The sequence below is a fragment of the Drosophila miranda genome, chromosome 3 (genome assembly GCF_003369915.1).
Source record: "Drosophila miranda strain MSH22 chromosome 3, D.miranda_PacBio2.1, whole genome shotgun sequence".
NCBI lineage: Eukaryota > Metazoa > Arthropoda > Insecta > Diptera > Drosophilidae > Drosophila > Drosophila miranda.
In genome coordinates, this window is record NC_046676.1 from 13,372,386 (window position 1) to 13,386,024 (window position 13,639).

General features: G+C 49.6%; 2 protein-coding genes across 4 annotated transcripts; one reads left to right on the plus strand and one right to left on the minus strand.

The window, feature by feature from the left end:
• Positions 1-191: 191 nt before the first annotated feature.
• LOC108159460 (DNA polymerase zeta catalytic subunit) lies at positions 192-7,542 on the plus strand. The gene is made up of 12 exons (XM_017292765.2): positions 192-409; positions 488-717; positions 777-1,021; positions 1,079-1,326; positions 1,392-1,842; positions 1,904-2,023; positions 2,084-2,497; positions 2,548-2,626; positions 2,683-2,778; positions 2,840-5,344; positions 5,408-6,502; positions 6,564-7,542. The coding sequence occupies exons 1-12, from the start codon at positions 281-283 to the stop codon at positions 7,177-7,179; spliced, it is 6,228 nt and encodes a 2,075-aa protein (XP_017148254.1). The 5' UTR covers positions 192-280; the 3' UTR covers positions 7,180-7,542.
• Positions 7,363-12,578, minus strand: LOC108159461 (protein kintoun). 3 transcript variants are annotated; one of them, XM_017292769.2, is made up of 5 exons: positions 12,443-12,578; positions 9,763-11,194; positions 8,678-9,689; positions 8,484-8,616; positions 7,363-8,175 (listed from the first exon to the last, which is right to left on the minus strand). In XM_017292769.2, the coding sequence occupies exons 2-5, from the start codon at positions 10,973-10,975 to the stop codon at positions 7,987-7,989; spliced, it is 2,547 nt and encodes an 848-aa protein (XP_017148258.1). In that variant the 5' UTR covers positions 10,976-11,194; positions 12,443-12,578; the 3' UTR covers positions 7,363-7,986. The 3 variants fall into 3 exon arrangements, with proteins under 3 accessions (XP_017148258.1, XP_017148257.1, XP_017148259.1); XM_017292768.2 differs by having other exon boundaries at positions 9,763-11,197; XM_017292770.2 differs by having other exon boundaries at positions 7,363-8,172; positions 9,763-11,197; positions 12,443-12,577.
• Between the last annotated feature and the right edge of the window lie 1,061 nt (positions 12,579-13,639).

Sequence of the window (13,639 nt, forward strand, 5' to 3'; positions counted from 1 at the left end):
CAGTGACTTGATTCTCTGTATCCCGGGTCACAGTTATGTTAATGCAGCCCTACTTATCGATACGAAGGGAGCGCAATCTATCGATGTAGAGTTTCATCGATATTCATCGAATTAATTAACAATAACAGCATCGATACTGAGAAACTGCCACCACCAGCGATCAGCTGTCGCAGCTTATCGAAGAACTGCCATCTCGATTGCATTTGTGTGGGAAATTTTCCCGTGGACGGCCGTTTTCGTTAAAAAAAATTTCGAATTAAATACATTTATCGTTGCGGGAATGGCAGCAGCACCTGGAATCGACGGCGTGTACTCCATTCGGTTGGTCATAGCCGACTTTTATATGGAGAAGCCGCAGTCTGGCCTGGATCCCTGCTATTCGGAATTGCGCGGGAAGGAAATCAAGCGGGTTGGTGTCGCTAAACTGGAGTACATTCATCTTTTAACGACTCCTACTGAATTTTACGCAATTTTCGTTTGTAAACAGGTGCCGATCATTCGAGTATTTGGGGCCAATTCCGCTGGACAGAAGACCTGCATGCATGTGCACGGCGTATTTCCCTATTTCTACATACCATACGATAAGAAGGACTTTGAATCCTTGGAGCGCGGCATCTTACAGATCGCCATGCACCTGGACAAGGCCCTCAATATATCACTGGGACAGGGCAGCTCCAATGCCCAGCATGTGTTCAAGATCCAGTTGGTCAAGGGCATGTAAGTGAAGCGCATCAGATCATGCTTTAAGTGAATCTTAGTCATGTCTTACTTTTCAGCCCCTTCTATGGCTACCATCGTGTGGATCATCAGTTCCTTAAAATATACATGTTCAATCCCCGTTTCGTGCGACGTGCCGCCAATCTTCTCCAGAGCGGGGCCATACTCAGCAAGAACTTCAATCCACACGAGTCCCACGTTCCCTACATACTGCAGTTCATGATCGACTACAATCTGTATGGGATGAGCTATCTGCATGTACCATTGGAGGTGGTCAAGTTTCGCCGTAGCCATGATGATGAAGGTTTGTTGTGTTTCTGTTTCCCTCTTAGCCAAGTCTAACGAATTAATAATTTTTTAGTGGTTCCTTATCCGAATGTGAAGCCCGAACAGCTGCTGGAGACATCTAGCGTCAAGAAAATGGCCTGCAGCTCCTTGGAAGTGGACGTCAGCTCCAACTTCATACTGAATCGCTTCCAACTAGTCGCCAAGGGCAAGGGCAGTCACACAAATCCTGGCATTGAGGCCATTTGGAATGACGAGAATGTGCGCCGTCAAAAGTTGGCTCAGAGCTACGCCGCAGCAGCCGATGAGCAGAAACTCAATGCGGTAGGATCTTGGTTATTGCTTCCATCAGTGTATGAAAATTATATAGCTGGCTCATGCTGCTCTAGATTCCAGTCCTGCAACTGCCGCCCACACAGCCTCGACTGCATGTGGAAGTCGCCGAGAGTGATGTTTTCTACCGCACAGCTCTCGAGAGCAAACTGCTTACCCTGGAGCAGTCGACGCTATCTGACCAAACCCTGTCAGATCAGACGCATCTCGGCAATGCCACTATGCAGACCACGTTGCCCAACAGCAAGGAGCAGCGACGCACATTCAATCTGCAAAAACTGATGGCCAACGCTGTTTATCCCGAAGAATGCTCCCAGGATCAGCAGCAGCAGCTGGTGAACGCTTCGTTTATCCAGAATCATGTAGCCAGCAGCAGCAATAGCAGCCTTTTTGGCGCTTCCTTTGCAGAAAGGGACGAGTCTGCCTGCATGGATGAAACGCTGGTGGATGAGGAACTAGTCTTGAGCCTTACCCAGCCGCATGGAGCTGTGCCACACGATGCCACCTGTAGGTAAACCAGAAGCCATCAATCTCTAATTAACCATTCATATCCTTAACTCTGCTCCAGTGAGGGAAGAAGACCTGGAACTGCTTGAGGTCCTGCAGCAGCTTGAGGAACAGAGTGCCAATGAATCGCGCATTGATTTGGACAGCTCGTTGGCGCCCCTGTCGCAGCAGCACAAACACTGTAAATGCCAGTTAAAAAATGATCGCAAAATGGCTTTATTTCATTCTGTTTTTCCTTTAGTTGAGCTAACTCCAGAGCTGTTGGACAAGGAGACAGCAGCAGCTGCTGTCGGTCCTAACTTGGGGTCCGATGAAGACTGTGATTCTGAGGAGGAAACGAACACTGGGAGCAAACATGACTTCTCCACCGCCCTGGACGACATCGATGAGCTTTTGCTCAAACTAACTCCAAGTCAACCTACACCCAAAGTGCAGGGGGAGCTAGATCCCACACCGAAGCTGCCGCAGATTGATGGCTCTGATGATAATCAGCGTACACCGAAAAAGTTGAGAGCCAAGGCGAAGGGAAGCCCCCCAAAGACGCCCACTACACCTAAAAGGGAAAGCCTATTGCGGTCTCCTCGCACACCCAAGTCCAGTGCGGCCAAGAAATATGCCCCGCTGCCGCTTACCATCGGCAGCAGCTCCACGAAGAGTGAGTACAGCTGTGTAGATGTGCCTCTAATTGTCCCACGTATATTGCAGAAAACGATGTGGAAGCGGCAGGGAAATCCATGAACCCTCGACTCAGTCTACAGCTCGACCAACGACCGGGTAGACAAGGGTATGTCAAAACCCAGGCCCTTTTAGTCAGTCTGTTCCTCATTTCTTATCGTTTAGGCCAGAGTTTTCGCTGCGCAAGAAGCTGGCCATGACGGAGTTACGCCGCAAAAGTGTCGAGGAGTCGTCAAATAGTTTCGTCCTGTTGCAGAACGAGTAGGGGAATAGTCTCCTCCTTTTCTTTGGCAGTCAATTAAATTGAGCTTTTCTTTGACAGCTTCACATCGCGGCGGAGTACCAGGAGCCGCACCCGCAACCTCGACAAGACCCACCTCATCTGCTCACTGACGCCGCGAGTGAGAAATCCCAGCTTTTCGGACCTGTTCGAAACAGCGGATGATCCTGAAGAAGAGCAGAAAAAGCCACGTCGTAGTGCGCGTCATCAGGCTGAGAAAGAGAGTCCTTTGGAACCGGTGGCCAGTAAAGGGAGACCCCGAAAATCGGAGACAAATGCCCAGAAAGTGGCGAAAAAAGACCAAGGTGAATCCCGTACAGATTTAGTTACGCCAGATAAGAATAGCAGTCGTATGATACGTGAAAGTATTCGAAAGAGTTGCGATGCGCAAGAAATAAACTTAGCAGAAGCCCAGGATATGAATCCGCAGCAACAGAAGGAAGCAGAGTCTGGGTCGGAGGCCAAGCCAGATCAAGAAACGAAACAAAGCGAGGAAACCAATCTGCCAATTAGCGATGATGAGGCGATCGAGTCCGATACTGAGGGCGATCAAATGTTCACAAAATTGCGAAAGACTCCGAATCTGAGGCGTTTGCGTAAGAGTTTCCGCTCGGAGGTGTTGACCAAACAGCTCCAGGCGACGCCAACCACAGGGACGCCGCCTCCAGTCGAGAGCCAGACCACTCCGCAGCTAAGTCCCAGGAGCAACGAGAGCCAAACACCGGAGCTAATGAAGAGCTTCTATGAGCACTCATTGATCATCAACAGTCCGTCGGTATTTAGTGATCTCATAGACAGCCCCCAGCCTTCTCCTGCAGATGCACCTGTCACGCTGAAGGATGGCCCCTTTGTCATTGCTCCCTTGGAGCTGCCACCCACCTACGATGAAGTGGTTCGCGGGTGCGGTAAGCTGGACATACCCGAGCACGAGTTCCAGCCGCCCTTCTACAGCAATCCTGCCGATGTGAGCAAGGTAACAGAGGTGGGATTCCTGGTCCTCCACATTCCCGGCAACAAGCTCAACGACTGCGATCCCTTTCAAAGCGTCCTGGGCAACGACAAGGGGTTGGCCGCCTGGCGCCGTCAGCAGCTTATTGCCATCGGGGGCCCGGCCATGCTGCAACGTCATCGGGGCGAACAACGCATTCGGGAGTACTTCAGCAGTGGTCAGAGGATTGCCATTGAGCCGGCACAAACGGCGCCCACCCGCCAGGAGGCCAAGGTCTGGCTGAAGGCGAGGCAGCTGCTCCGGCAGCGGGAGGAGCCAGAGAGAGGCAGCGATGTCGACAGTCCCATCAAGGTCAAGCGCCAGAAGATCACCATGATGCTGCAGAATGATGACGGCGACGCTGACAACGAGGAGGATGTGGATTGTAGCCTCAGCCTCACACCAATATCCCAGGATAAGACAAAAGGAACTCCCATAAGCAGTAAGGGCCAGGTGTCCTCGCGTTCCAGACGAGGAACCAAACTGAACTTTATGGCATCCTTAGACGAAGCAGCGGAACCCCAGCAGAATACCGACGGAGGCAGTTCCCAGGCCAGCGACCAAAGCAGCGTGTCTAGCAGTGCCGCACAGGCGGAACTGGACCGCACCTCCTTCTTGCGGCAGCTGGACGGCCACCACCAACAGGAGGGGCACCACGAGCTCAGCTTCGGCCTGAGCCACGCCACACTGGACAACACGTTCGGCTTCAAGGTGAACCTGGAGAACCTGCAGCAGGCCAAGGCTGACATTGAGTGCAACTATTTGACCATAATGACGCTGGAGGTGTTTGTGGCCACGCGAGGGGAGCTGCAACCCGATCCGATGCACGACGAGATGCGCTGTCTGTTCTATGCCATCGAGCACAGTCTGCCGGATGCAGATGCGGATGGGTCGCTGCCCAGCAAGGCTTGTGGCTACATCATGGTCAACCATGCCCAGGATCTGCTCAGCGAGGGACTGATACACGGCTTGGACAAGGACATCGAAGTTCAGGTGGTATCCAATGAGGCAGAGGCAATGGAGGCCCTGTTGGCCCTATGTGCTCGCTGGGACGCCGATATTTATGCCGGCTACGAGATCGAGATGGCCTCCTGGGGCTATGTGATCGATCGGGCCAAGCATCTATGCTTCAACATAGCCCCTCTGCTGTCCCGTGTGCCCACTCAGAAAGTGCGTGACTTTGTCGACGAAGATCGCGAGCAGTTCACCGACCTGGACGTGGAGATGAAGCTCTGTGGGCGCATCCTGCTGGACGTGTGGCGGCTTATGCGCTCCGAGATTGCCCTCACCTCTTACACCTTCGAGAATGTAATGTACCATATCCTGCACAAGCGCTGCCCCTGGCACAACCCCAAGACGCTCACCGAGTGGTTCGCCTCGCCCTGCAGCCGCTGGATTGTGCTGGAGTACTATCTGGAGCGGGTCAGGGGTACGCTGGCGCTGCTCGACCAACTGGATCTGCTGGGACGCACCAGCGAGATGGCCAAGCTCATTGGCATCCAGTTCTACGAGGTTCTATCGCGAGGATCGCAGTTTCGAGTCGAGAGCATGATGCTCAGGTGAGTGAAACAATGCCCTTTGGAGGGCTGGTGTCCTTTGGTAACCTACCGTCACCTTTCCAGAATTGCCAAGCCCAAGAACGTGGTGCCGCTCTCGCCCAGCGTCCAGCAGCGGGCGCACATGCGGGCGCCCGAATATCTAGCGCTGATTCTGGAGCCTCAGTCCCGATTCTACGCCGATCCCCTGATTGTGCTCGACTTTCAGAGTCTCTACCCCAGCATGATTATTGCCTACAACTACTGCTTCTCCACCTGCCTGGGCCGGGTCGAGCATCTAGGTGGGAGTTCGCCTTTCGAGTTCGGGGCCTCCCAACTGCGTGTGTCCCGCCAAATGCTCCAGAAGCTGCTGGAGCACGACCTGGTCACGGTGTCGCCTTGCGGCGTGGTGTTTGTGAAGCGCGAGGTGAGGGAGGGCATCCTGCCGCGCATGCTTACCGAGATTCTGGACACACGGCTGATGGTCAAGCAGTCGATGAAGCTCCACAAGGAGAACTCTGCCCTCCAGCGGATCCTGCACTCTCGCCAGTTGGGCCTGAAGCTGATGGCCAACGTGACATACGGCTATACGGCGGCCAACTTCAGCGGACGCATGCCGGCCGTGGAGGTGGGCGACTCTGTCGTCTCCAAGGGCCGCGAGACTCTGGAGCGTGCCATTAAGATGGTGGAGGCCAACGAGGAGTGGAAGGTGCGCGTGGTCTACGGCGACACGGACTCGATGTTTGTTTTGGTCCCAGGCCGCAATCGGGCAGAAGCATTCCGGATAGGCGAGGAGATAGCCCAGGCCGTCACCGAGATGAGTCCCCAGCCAGTGAAGCTGAAGCTGGAGAAGGTCTACCAGCCCTGCCTGCTACAGACCAAGAAGCGCTACGTCGGCTACATGTACGAGACGGCCGACCAGGCGCAGCCCGTCTACGAGGCCAAGGGCATTGAGACGGTGCGAAGAGATGGCTGCCCGGCAGTGGCCAAGATGCTGGAGAAGGTGCTCCGCCTGCTCTTCGAGACGGCGGACGTCAGCCAGGTGAAGCAGTACGTCTGTCGGCAGTTCACCAAACTGCTATCCGGACGAGCCAACCTGCAGGACCTCATCTTTGCCAAGGAGTTTCGCGGACTCAATGGCTACAAGCCAACGGCCTGTGTGCCCGCCCTGCAGCTAACGCGGTGAGTAGAAACTGTTGCTATTTCGGCACGAATCCATCTCCTGAACAAACTCCATTCACAGCAAGTGGATGCAGAAGGATCCCAGGCGGATACCGCGACGAGGGGAGCGCGTACCCTTCATTATCATCAACGGACCGCCGGGTATGCAGCTCATTCGTCTGGTGCGCAGTCCTCACGACATTCTGGCCAACGAGGGACACAAGATAAATGCCATCTACTATATCACCAAGGCCATTATTCCGCCTTTGAACCGCTGCCTGCTGCTGGTGGGAGCCGATGTCAACGATTGGTTCACCAGCCTGCCGCGCAAGCTCCTCATGATGCCCGCCCTAGCCATGGCCAATGAGTTGGCCAGCGGTCGGGGCGCCAAGTCTACAATCTCCCAGTATTTTTCCACCACCAGCTGTGTGATCGATTGCGGCCGTCAGACCAAGGCCGGCATTTGTCCCGAATGCCTGAGGGACGCCACCAAATGCGTTATCACACTGTCCGACAAGGTGGCGCGCCTGGAGCGCGGACATCAGTTGACGCAGCAGATCTGCCAGTCCTGCTGTGGCCGTGTGGGCAGCCTACAGTGCGACTCCCTCGACTGTCCCGTGCGGTACGTGCTGGAGGTGAAGCGTCGCGATGTCCAGCAGATTGCACACATTCGTAGGCTGCTCGAGGAGAATTTCTAACAAGTGTATATGTCGGGCTTTTATTATTATTTGTCAAAGTAACGCAATTGGTGGAGTACTTGGACAACCGGGGGAAAGAATGCTCAAGAGTAGCCAGCGCAGACCGTAGAAAATCATACACTGAGAACCATTTTATAGTCAGTTCATGCACATTTAATTGACCAAAATACACTGAGAATAGTCTTACGATTCAACACTCTATATACTCGTATATTTTGTTACTTTCTGCGCATTTAAAAAAGTTAAAATTACATACACTTTGTTTGCCAGATTTCGTACACATTTAAAATGGCCCTAGAAACTACTTGCAGGGATTGTTGCTCTTGTGTGTTTATAATACTAGAGGAAATTGTTAACTATTGATATCTAAGCTTATTTTTGTGATTGTTTTTGTGTGTGTTGAATGAATGCATTCATGTTTATATGAAATATGTGTATGATTATATAATGCCTCAATCTGCTGTTTTTAAAAGAGTTTACTCCTCCGATTCCATCTCAGCCTTAATTGTGTGTGCATGAATATATGTATGTATAGGTATAAGTATATGTTGTTTAAAATTATTCAACTGTGTGTTTCACTTTTGATTATGGTTTAATGCTACGATTAAAAAATTTCTTTTCAATAGTTAACCAAATTTATAACAATTTGTATATTTTCTTGTTGTAATTTTCCTTTTTGGATTACTAATTTTGAGCAGTTTGGGCAGAAACATCCAACAAATTACAATATATAATATTAAAAAAAAAATGGTTTGCATTTTTTTTGTTCCTTAAAAAATACAAAAAAGTACCCCCCTTTTAATTCTCTTACATCTCATCGTCTTCATCATCCATTTCAAACATCATGGCATCATTCTTGGCATCGGCATCGGCATCGGCGTGGTCCTGGCGAGTGCGATAGGACTTCGAGTTGCTGTCCGTACGGTGGGAAGCAGATGCTCCAGTCAGATCCAGTCCGCTATCGTGGAGCTTGTTGCCTGATGGTTCCCCTTGCTGCTGGTAAAATAAAGAAGACATCAATCAGTTCGGACAGACGACATTTGGAGGACATGTGAAGGCGAAATATATTCTAGTGGCACATCAATTAACACGTTTTAAAATAACTTTCGCCACATTCGACTCAATCAAACTTTGGCTCTATTTAAATTCACAAATCCACTCAAACAAAGAGTTGGATCAATATTTGGCGTCTGGTCTAAGAAAAATTCCGACCAAACAACGAAATTTCGCTGATGGCCACTAATTGAATTAACAGCGTAACAAGCTCTCATTAATTAGATCAGTCGAATCTGCCTTGATCTTACCTTGAGGGCGGTGTCACGGGTCTCCTCGTAGTCTGCCGAATCCCCCTCGCTGAGGCGACGCTGCTGAGCACGCAATTTGCAATTGCGACGCTTCTGGTTCTTCTTGCGCTGACCGAGTATGCTTGAGTCGTGTCTGTGGAAAAACACACATCAAATTTATTCATTTACTATACTTATTTATTCGTAGAACTCACCTAAACACTTGCTTCATGATTTGGTCATTAAATCTAACAGTCTTCTTGCAGCTCTCCGAAAGGCCTTCCTCGGCCCGATCTTCCTCGGGAATTCCATTAAAGGATTGCGAGAACAGAGAGCTCGATGCATCCACAGAACAGGAGTGCGAGGAGAAGCCACAGTCATCGATGGAGGAACAGCTGTCCGATATGGACGGTCTCGGACCGTAGCGACTGAACCGCTTGAGGATTCCCCTATTGACATTCTCGCTGCCAATGGTGCTATCGTTGCACTCCGAGTAGCTGCGTTGCTTGCGCTGTGGCACCATGGGTGTCGTGGCATCCTTCTTGCGTCCCAGTGGACCGTCCTGCTGGTCGAGCATTTCCTCACACGCAGACTCCGAGTAGGAGCGCTGCTTCTTGTTTCGCTTGCGTTGCTTCTTGCTTGGCTTTTTATGCAGCTGCTGCTGTTGCTCATCATCCTCCTCCGTGGTGATGGAACTGTGTGGTGGGCGTACGGTGATGACCACGGCATCATCCGTGCGCATAATCTGTACGTCCCTGGGGGGGTTGGGCTCGCACCCATTATTTTTATCGGTCTTTGGCTTGTAGTGCCCGTAGACCTGATATTCTTTGAGACCGTTGGCATGCAGACCGGCCAGATAGCTCGTTGGGGCCTTGCTCTCGGCACCGAGAAACAGCTTCATTATCACATTGTTGTCCCAGGCCTCTGCTTCGATGCTTTCGATACAGTGATCCTTATGGTACCCCTCCATATCCACGGATGGTAGCTCCATATAGAAGGCATAGTGAGTGGGATAGTAGCCACTGCCAATGGTGGCAAACTTCACCGATACGCTCCTCTCCGTCTTCAATGTCACGATGGAATCCGGCTGGACGTGGGCCACATCCAGAACAAAGGCCATGGCATTGTCAAGCGCATTGCAGTCGAATTTAGGCAGTTGATAGTGCACGGAATCCTTTAAGAACGTACTGGGTGTCAGGGCGGGCGGATCAGGGGGTGCAGCTGTCTCTGTGGATGATTGGAGACGAAATTGGATAAGAAACGGCGCAGGGAGAGAGAACTATTCGAGCGTTTCACCTACCTAACTCAGGGGTTTCCGGCATGTCCCCATCGGCATCATCCTCCACGGGGGACTCACTGTTGGAATGCAGCTCCACTCCGCTGTCCTCGCGACTGAGGTAGCGTAGTGTGTCGTGCATCTGGCGCTGCTGGTTAACACTTTTGCGCACCACAGGCAGGGTGATGCTGAGGCGACGCTTCTCCGTGTCAAAGCGGGCATTGCCAGCCTTGTCGTCCACAACAAAGGGCAGATCAAGCTTGAGACGGTACTTGGCACCCAGTCGCTCGCTCAGCAGATAGACTGACTTGGCTGTGACATCCAGCTGGCATTCGGCAGTGGATCGGAGTAGGGGCAGTTCAATCTCCACGACAAGGGAGCGCGGCACGGTCACATGCAGCTTGGCATCGAGCTCATCGGTGTACTCCGACAGGTCCACCTCGTGGCTTTGCTTGATGGAATACTTGGGCACCGCGAACTCCGGCACTGGTGCCGCCTTGGTTTTCATGGGTAGAATTTTCGGCTCTGAATTGGAGGCGGGTGGCTTCGTGGGGTACATATGCTCGAGGGGATGCGGTTCCTGCTCCTCCGGTGTGGGATTGGCGGCCAGCTTGCGTATCACAGTGGGTCGGGCTATGCCCTTGTAATCCAGCTTGGGATACTTCAGATTGGCACGGTCCAGGGCTACCTCGTACTCGCGCTCGACGGCGTCCAGCGCTGTGTCGATCAAAGCTTTTCGAAACTGGGAGTCACGGGTGGCCAGGTGCAGGGCATCCGGATGGAAGACCACATCAAAGACCTTGCAGTGGTTGTTCTTCGCATCGCAGTCGTCCCGCCCCTCCGTCTGGGCCATGGGTATGGACCAGCTTAGGCCACGACCTCCTGTCTCCGGATTCATGCCCACCTCGCTGTTGGGCCGGGCAACCTCCGGCGAACTGGCAATGTTGATGAAGCATTTCAACTCACCGTCAATGGACGTCTTCACCACAAATCCCGGCTTGGGGTGTACGAATTTAATGTCAACGCCTCGCTCCTTCTCCAACTGCGTAATCTCCTGCTCGTAGATCTTGCGGTTCTCCGGGTCTTGGACCTCCTCGACGTAATCGAAGAATAGCTTGCGGAACTCCTCCTTGCTGAGCGCCTCGCGGATGGCCTCGAACTCGTCCTTGGTTATGTCGGCGCGCTCTTCATTATGGAGCTTTGAGTGTTTCTTACGTGAGCCGGCGGCAGTTGACATAGCGCTCTATCTGACGATCACTACACAATGGCTCTAACGGCTCTCTTTTGGATCTATGATCTCTCTTCCCGCACTTGCACTTGCACTTGGATATTTCTTACACAAATAATATTTTCTGGATATTTTTTATTTTTGATTTGTTGTGGAGTGGGGCTATACTTAAAATACTTGAACACTTTGATTTTCCGTTGAAAATGCCTTTGAAACAGTCAAGGTGTGCTACTGGAAAGAGAAAAAGGTGAACGGAAGCAATTAAGAACGGCTGATGCAATGCCAGTGGAAGTACATTTGTATTGGAAACAGTGATAACGGAAACTACCGGCAGGAATATAACGCTCTTTAGAGTTTCACCTACAATTGCCCTAGGTCTTGTCTTGGGTTCCCTCCCCCCGCTCGACAAAATTAAATCTCACCCAAATAAATATAGGTATCACGAAATTATAATCTTCATCTACAGGTAATCGTAAAAATTTTAATTTTATGACGCAGTAAGGTCGTCTGCCAAAATTTGCCGGCCCGACTGTGTTTTGGTAACTTTTATAGTGGTGTGGTAGTAGTTGTGGCCGGCGGACACAAGAATCGCATTATGTAAGCAGCGTGTGGTCCACGCGTATTTTATTTGTTCAGCAATATATAAACAAACTGCGTAGTTTCATTTCTTAGATCCCTCTTCCTCCCTCCCTACTCACTCACTTGTGTGTTTATTACGGTGCTTGCGCGGCGAGCGAGAATTTAGAAATGAGGCGAGAGCTACACGAAATGCCGGCTGTTGGGGTCGGTCGGCACTGAGAGAACAGCGAATAGCGTGGAGGAGCTGCGCAGAGAGGGGCTCTTGATAAGCGAAAAAACCACTTGCCCCCAATTGTTTGTGTTCGCCTCTGCTGTTAGCGAGGTTCTCTATGTATTGTGTTCCGCCATGTAGTGCGATTTGTTGCGCAGCCATACTAAATGTTATGGTTTCCTTCGTATTTACCACCACCACCCACACACTTAGTACCAATGATAATAATGTAAGTAACATGTATTCACATGCAAGCACAAGTCTGGAAGAGAGATAGGGGAATATAAGACTCTTCTCTTCGGTTTGTGTGTATCTTTCCTTTCCCAGAGGAAAACTAGGAAAATTATAACAGTTACGTGACCAAACACATGTTCGGAGTGGAGTGTGGGGTAGGGGGAAGGAAGGAAAACTCTTGTTTGATCGATACAGAGTAAAACTAATTGATTTTCTCTAAAAATGTGAAACCGGTCGGACTAAACTTGATATTAAAGGTAGCCTATACTGGTCGGCGAAGAAATCATATAAACAGCCATCGACAGTCCTGAATATGTACATATGCATGTAGGTGCCATGCCTTTCCATGTATTAGATGTGGAACAACAAATCTGCATCGTCTCTTGCAGGCCTACTTTAGAGACCTTTCCAAACTGGAGAAGAGAAAAACTTGAATAGAGAACCAAACTTACCTTAAAATCGAGTTAATATGCGTTTAGTTTAGCAGAATTAAATACAATACAATTTTGTTTTGTTAGTTGAAAATCCCTTTTTTTAATACCAGGTTCGCTGACGTTCTAGAAACTATTTTGGTTCGACCGGCTCTAGAGCTGGGAGAAACAACGATGTTAATATCGATTTTAGAAATATACCAAAATATACCATCTCATTTAAAAAATATACTTAAATATACTGAAGAATTCAAGTTCTATTATACATATTCCTTTATTTTGATATTCCGACAAATATTACTAGCTAGATAGAACATTTTGCCATGCCCACATGATTTTATACGATTGATAAATCAATTTTGTACTTAACTGGCTTATCCTAAATACTTGCTTTTATTGGATTTCGTCTAATTAGAGAAAATTGTCACGTGGCGAATCACGTAAGTGAGTAATCGTTCCAATTGCTCAATTTAGAGATTCCGTAGAATAATTCTGGCTAACTAAAACCCTTAGCTCTGCCCACATAATTGTACCCCATTGATGAATAAATTTTCTACGATATTGGCTATTTTTTAGTCCTTGCTTTTATTGTATTTTGGCTAAAACAAGGATTAAACAAAATAGTTCAACAAAAAAAACGTCGCAACGTTGTCATGTTATGTTTTGCATTTCATTTTTGACGATTTTGATTGGCCGTTTTAGCCGGTTCGTAATGTGGCGGTATATTTAAACCCAACAAGTTTATATGGATATATTATAAATGGTGTATATCATATACATATTAAAACTAACTTATCAGTACCAATTTTAATAGCAGTCCCTGGGCTCCGTTAAAGTGAGCAAATGGCAAGTACCTGCTGAATAGCATGATAGCAGGAAACGGCCGAGACAGAATGTCCTGATGTGACGTGTTAATATTCCCCAAAATTTGCGGCATATTCACACTTAGCGACTGTCCTATTGTGCTATTAAAGTGGTTCAGCCTGAATGGTATACATTAAGGGCCAATTTTTGCCGAACGACATTCTAAATCTGCTCCACCTACTGAATATGAACATCACGTACATTTCCCGTTGGGTTGACCTTTTCAATGGTATAGATCAATCATCACCTTATAGATCCAAGAACATTAATTAAAGTACATAATTTAAAAGTATGGAATGGGGCTCATTGTTCTCAACCGGTTCAAAAAGAACCTGACCCGATTCAAGTTCGGCT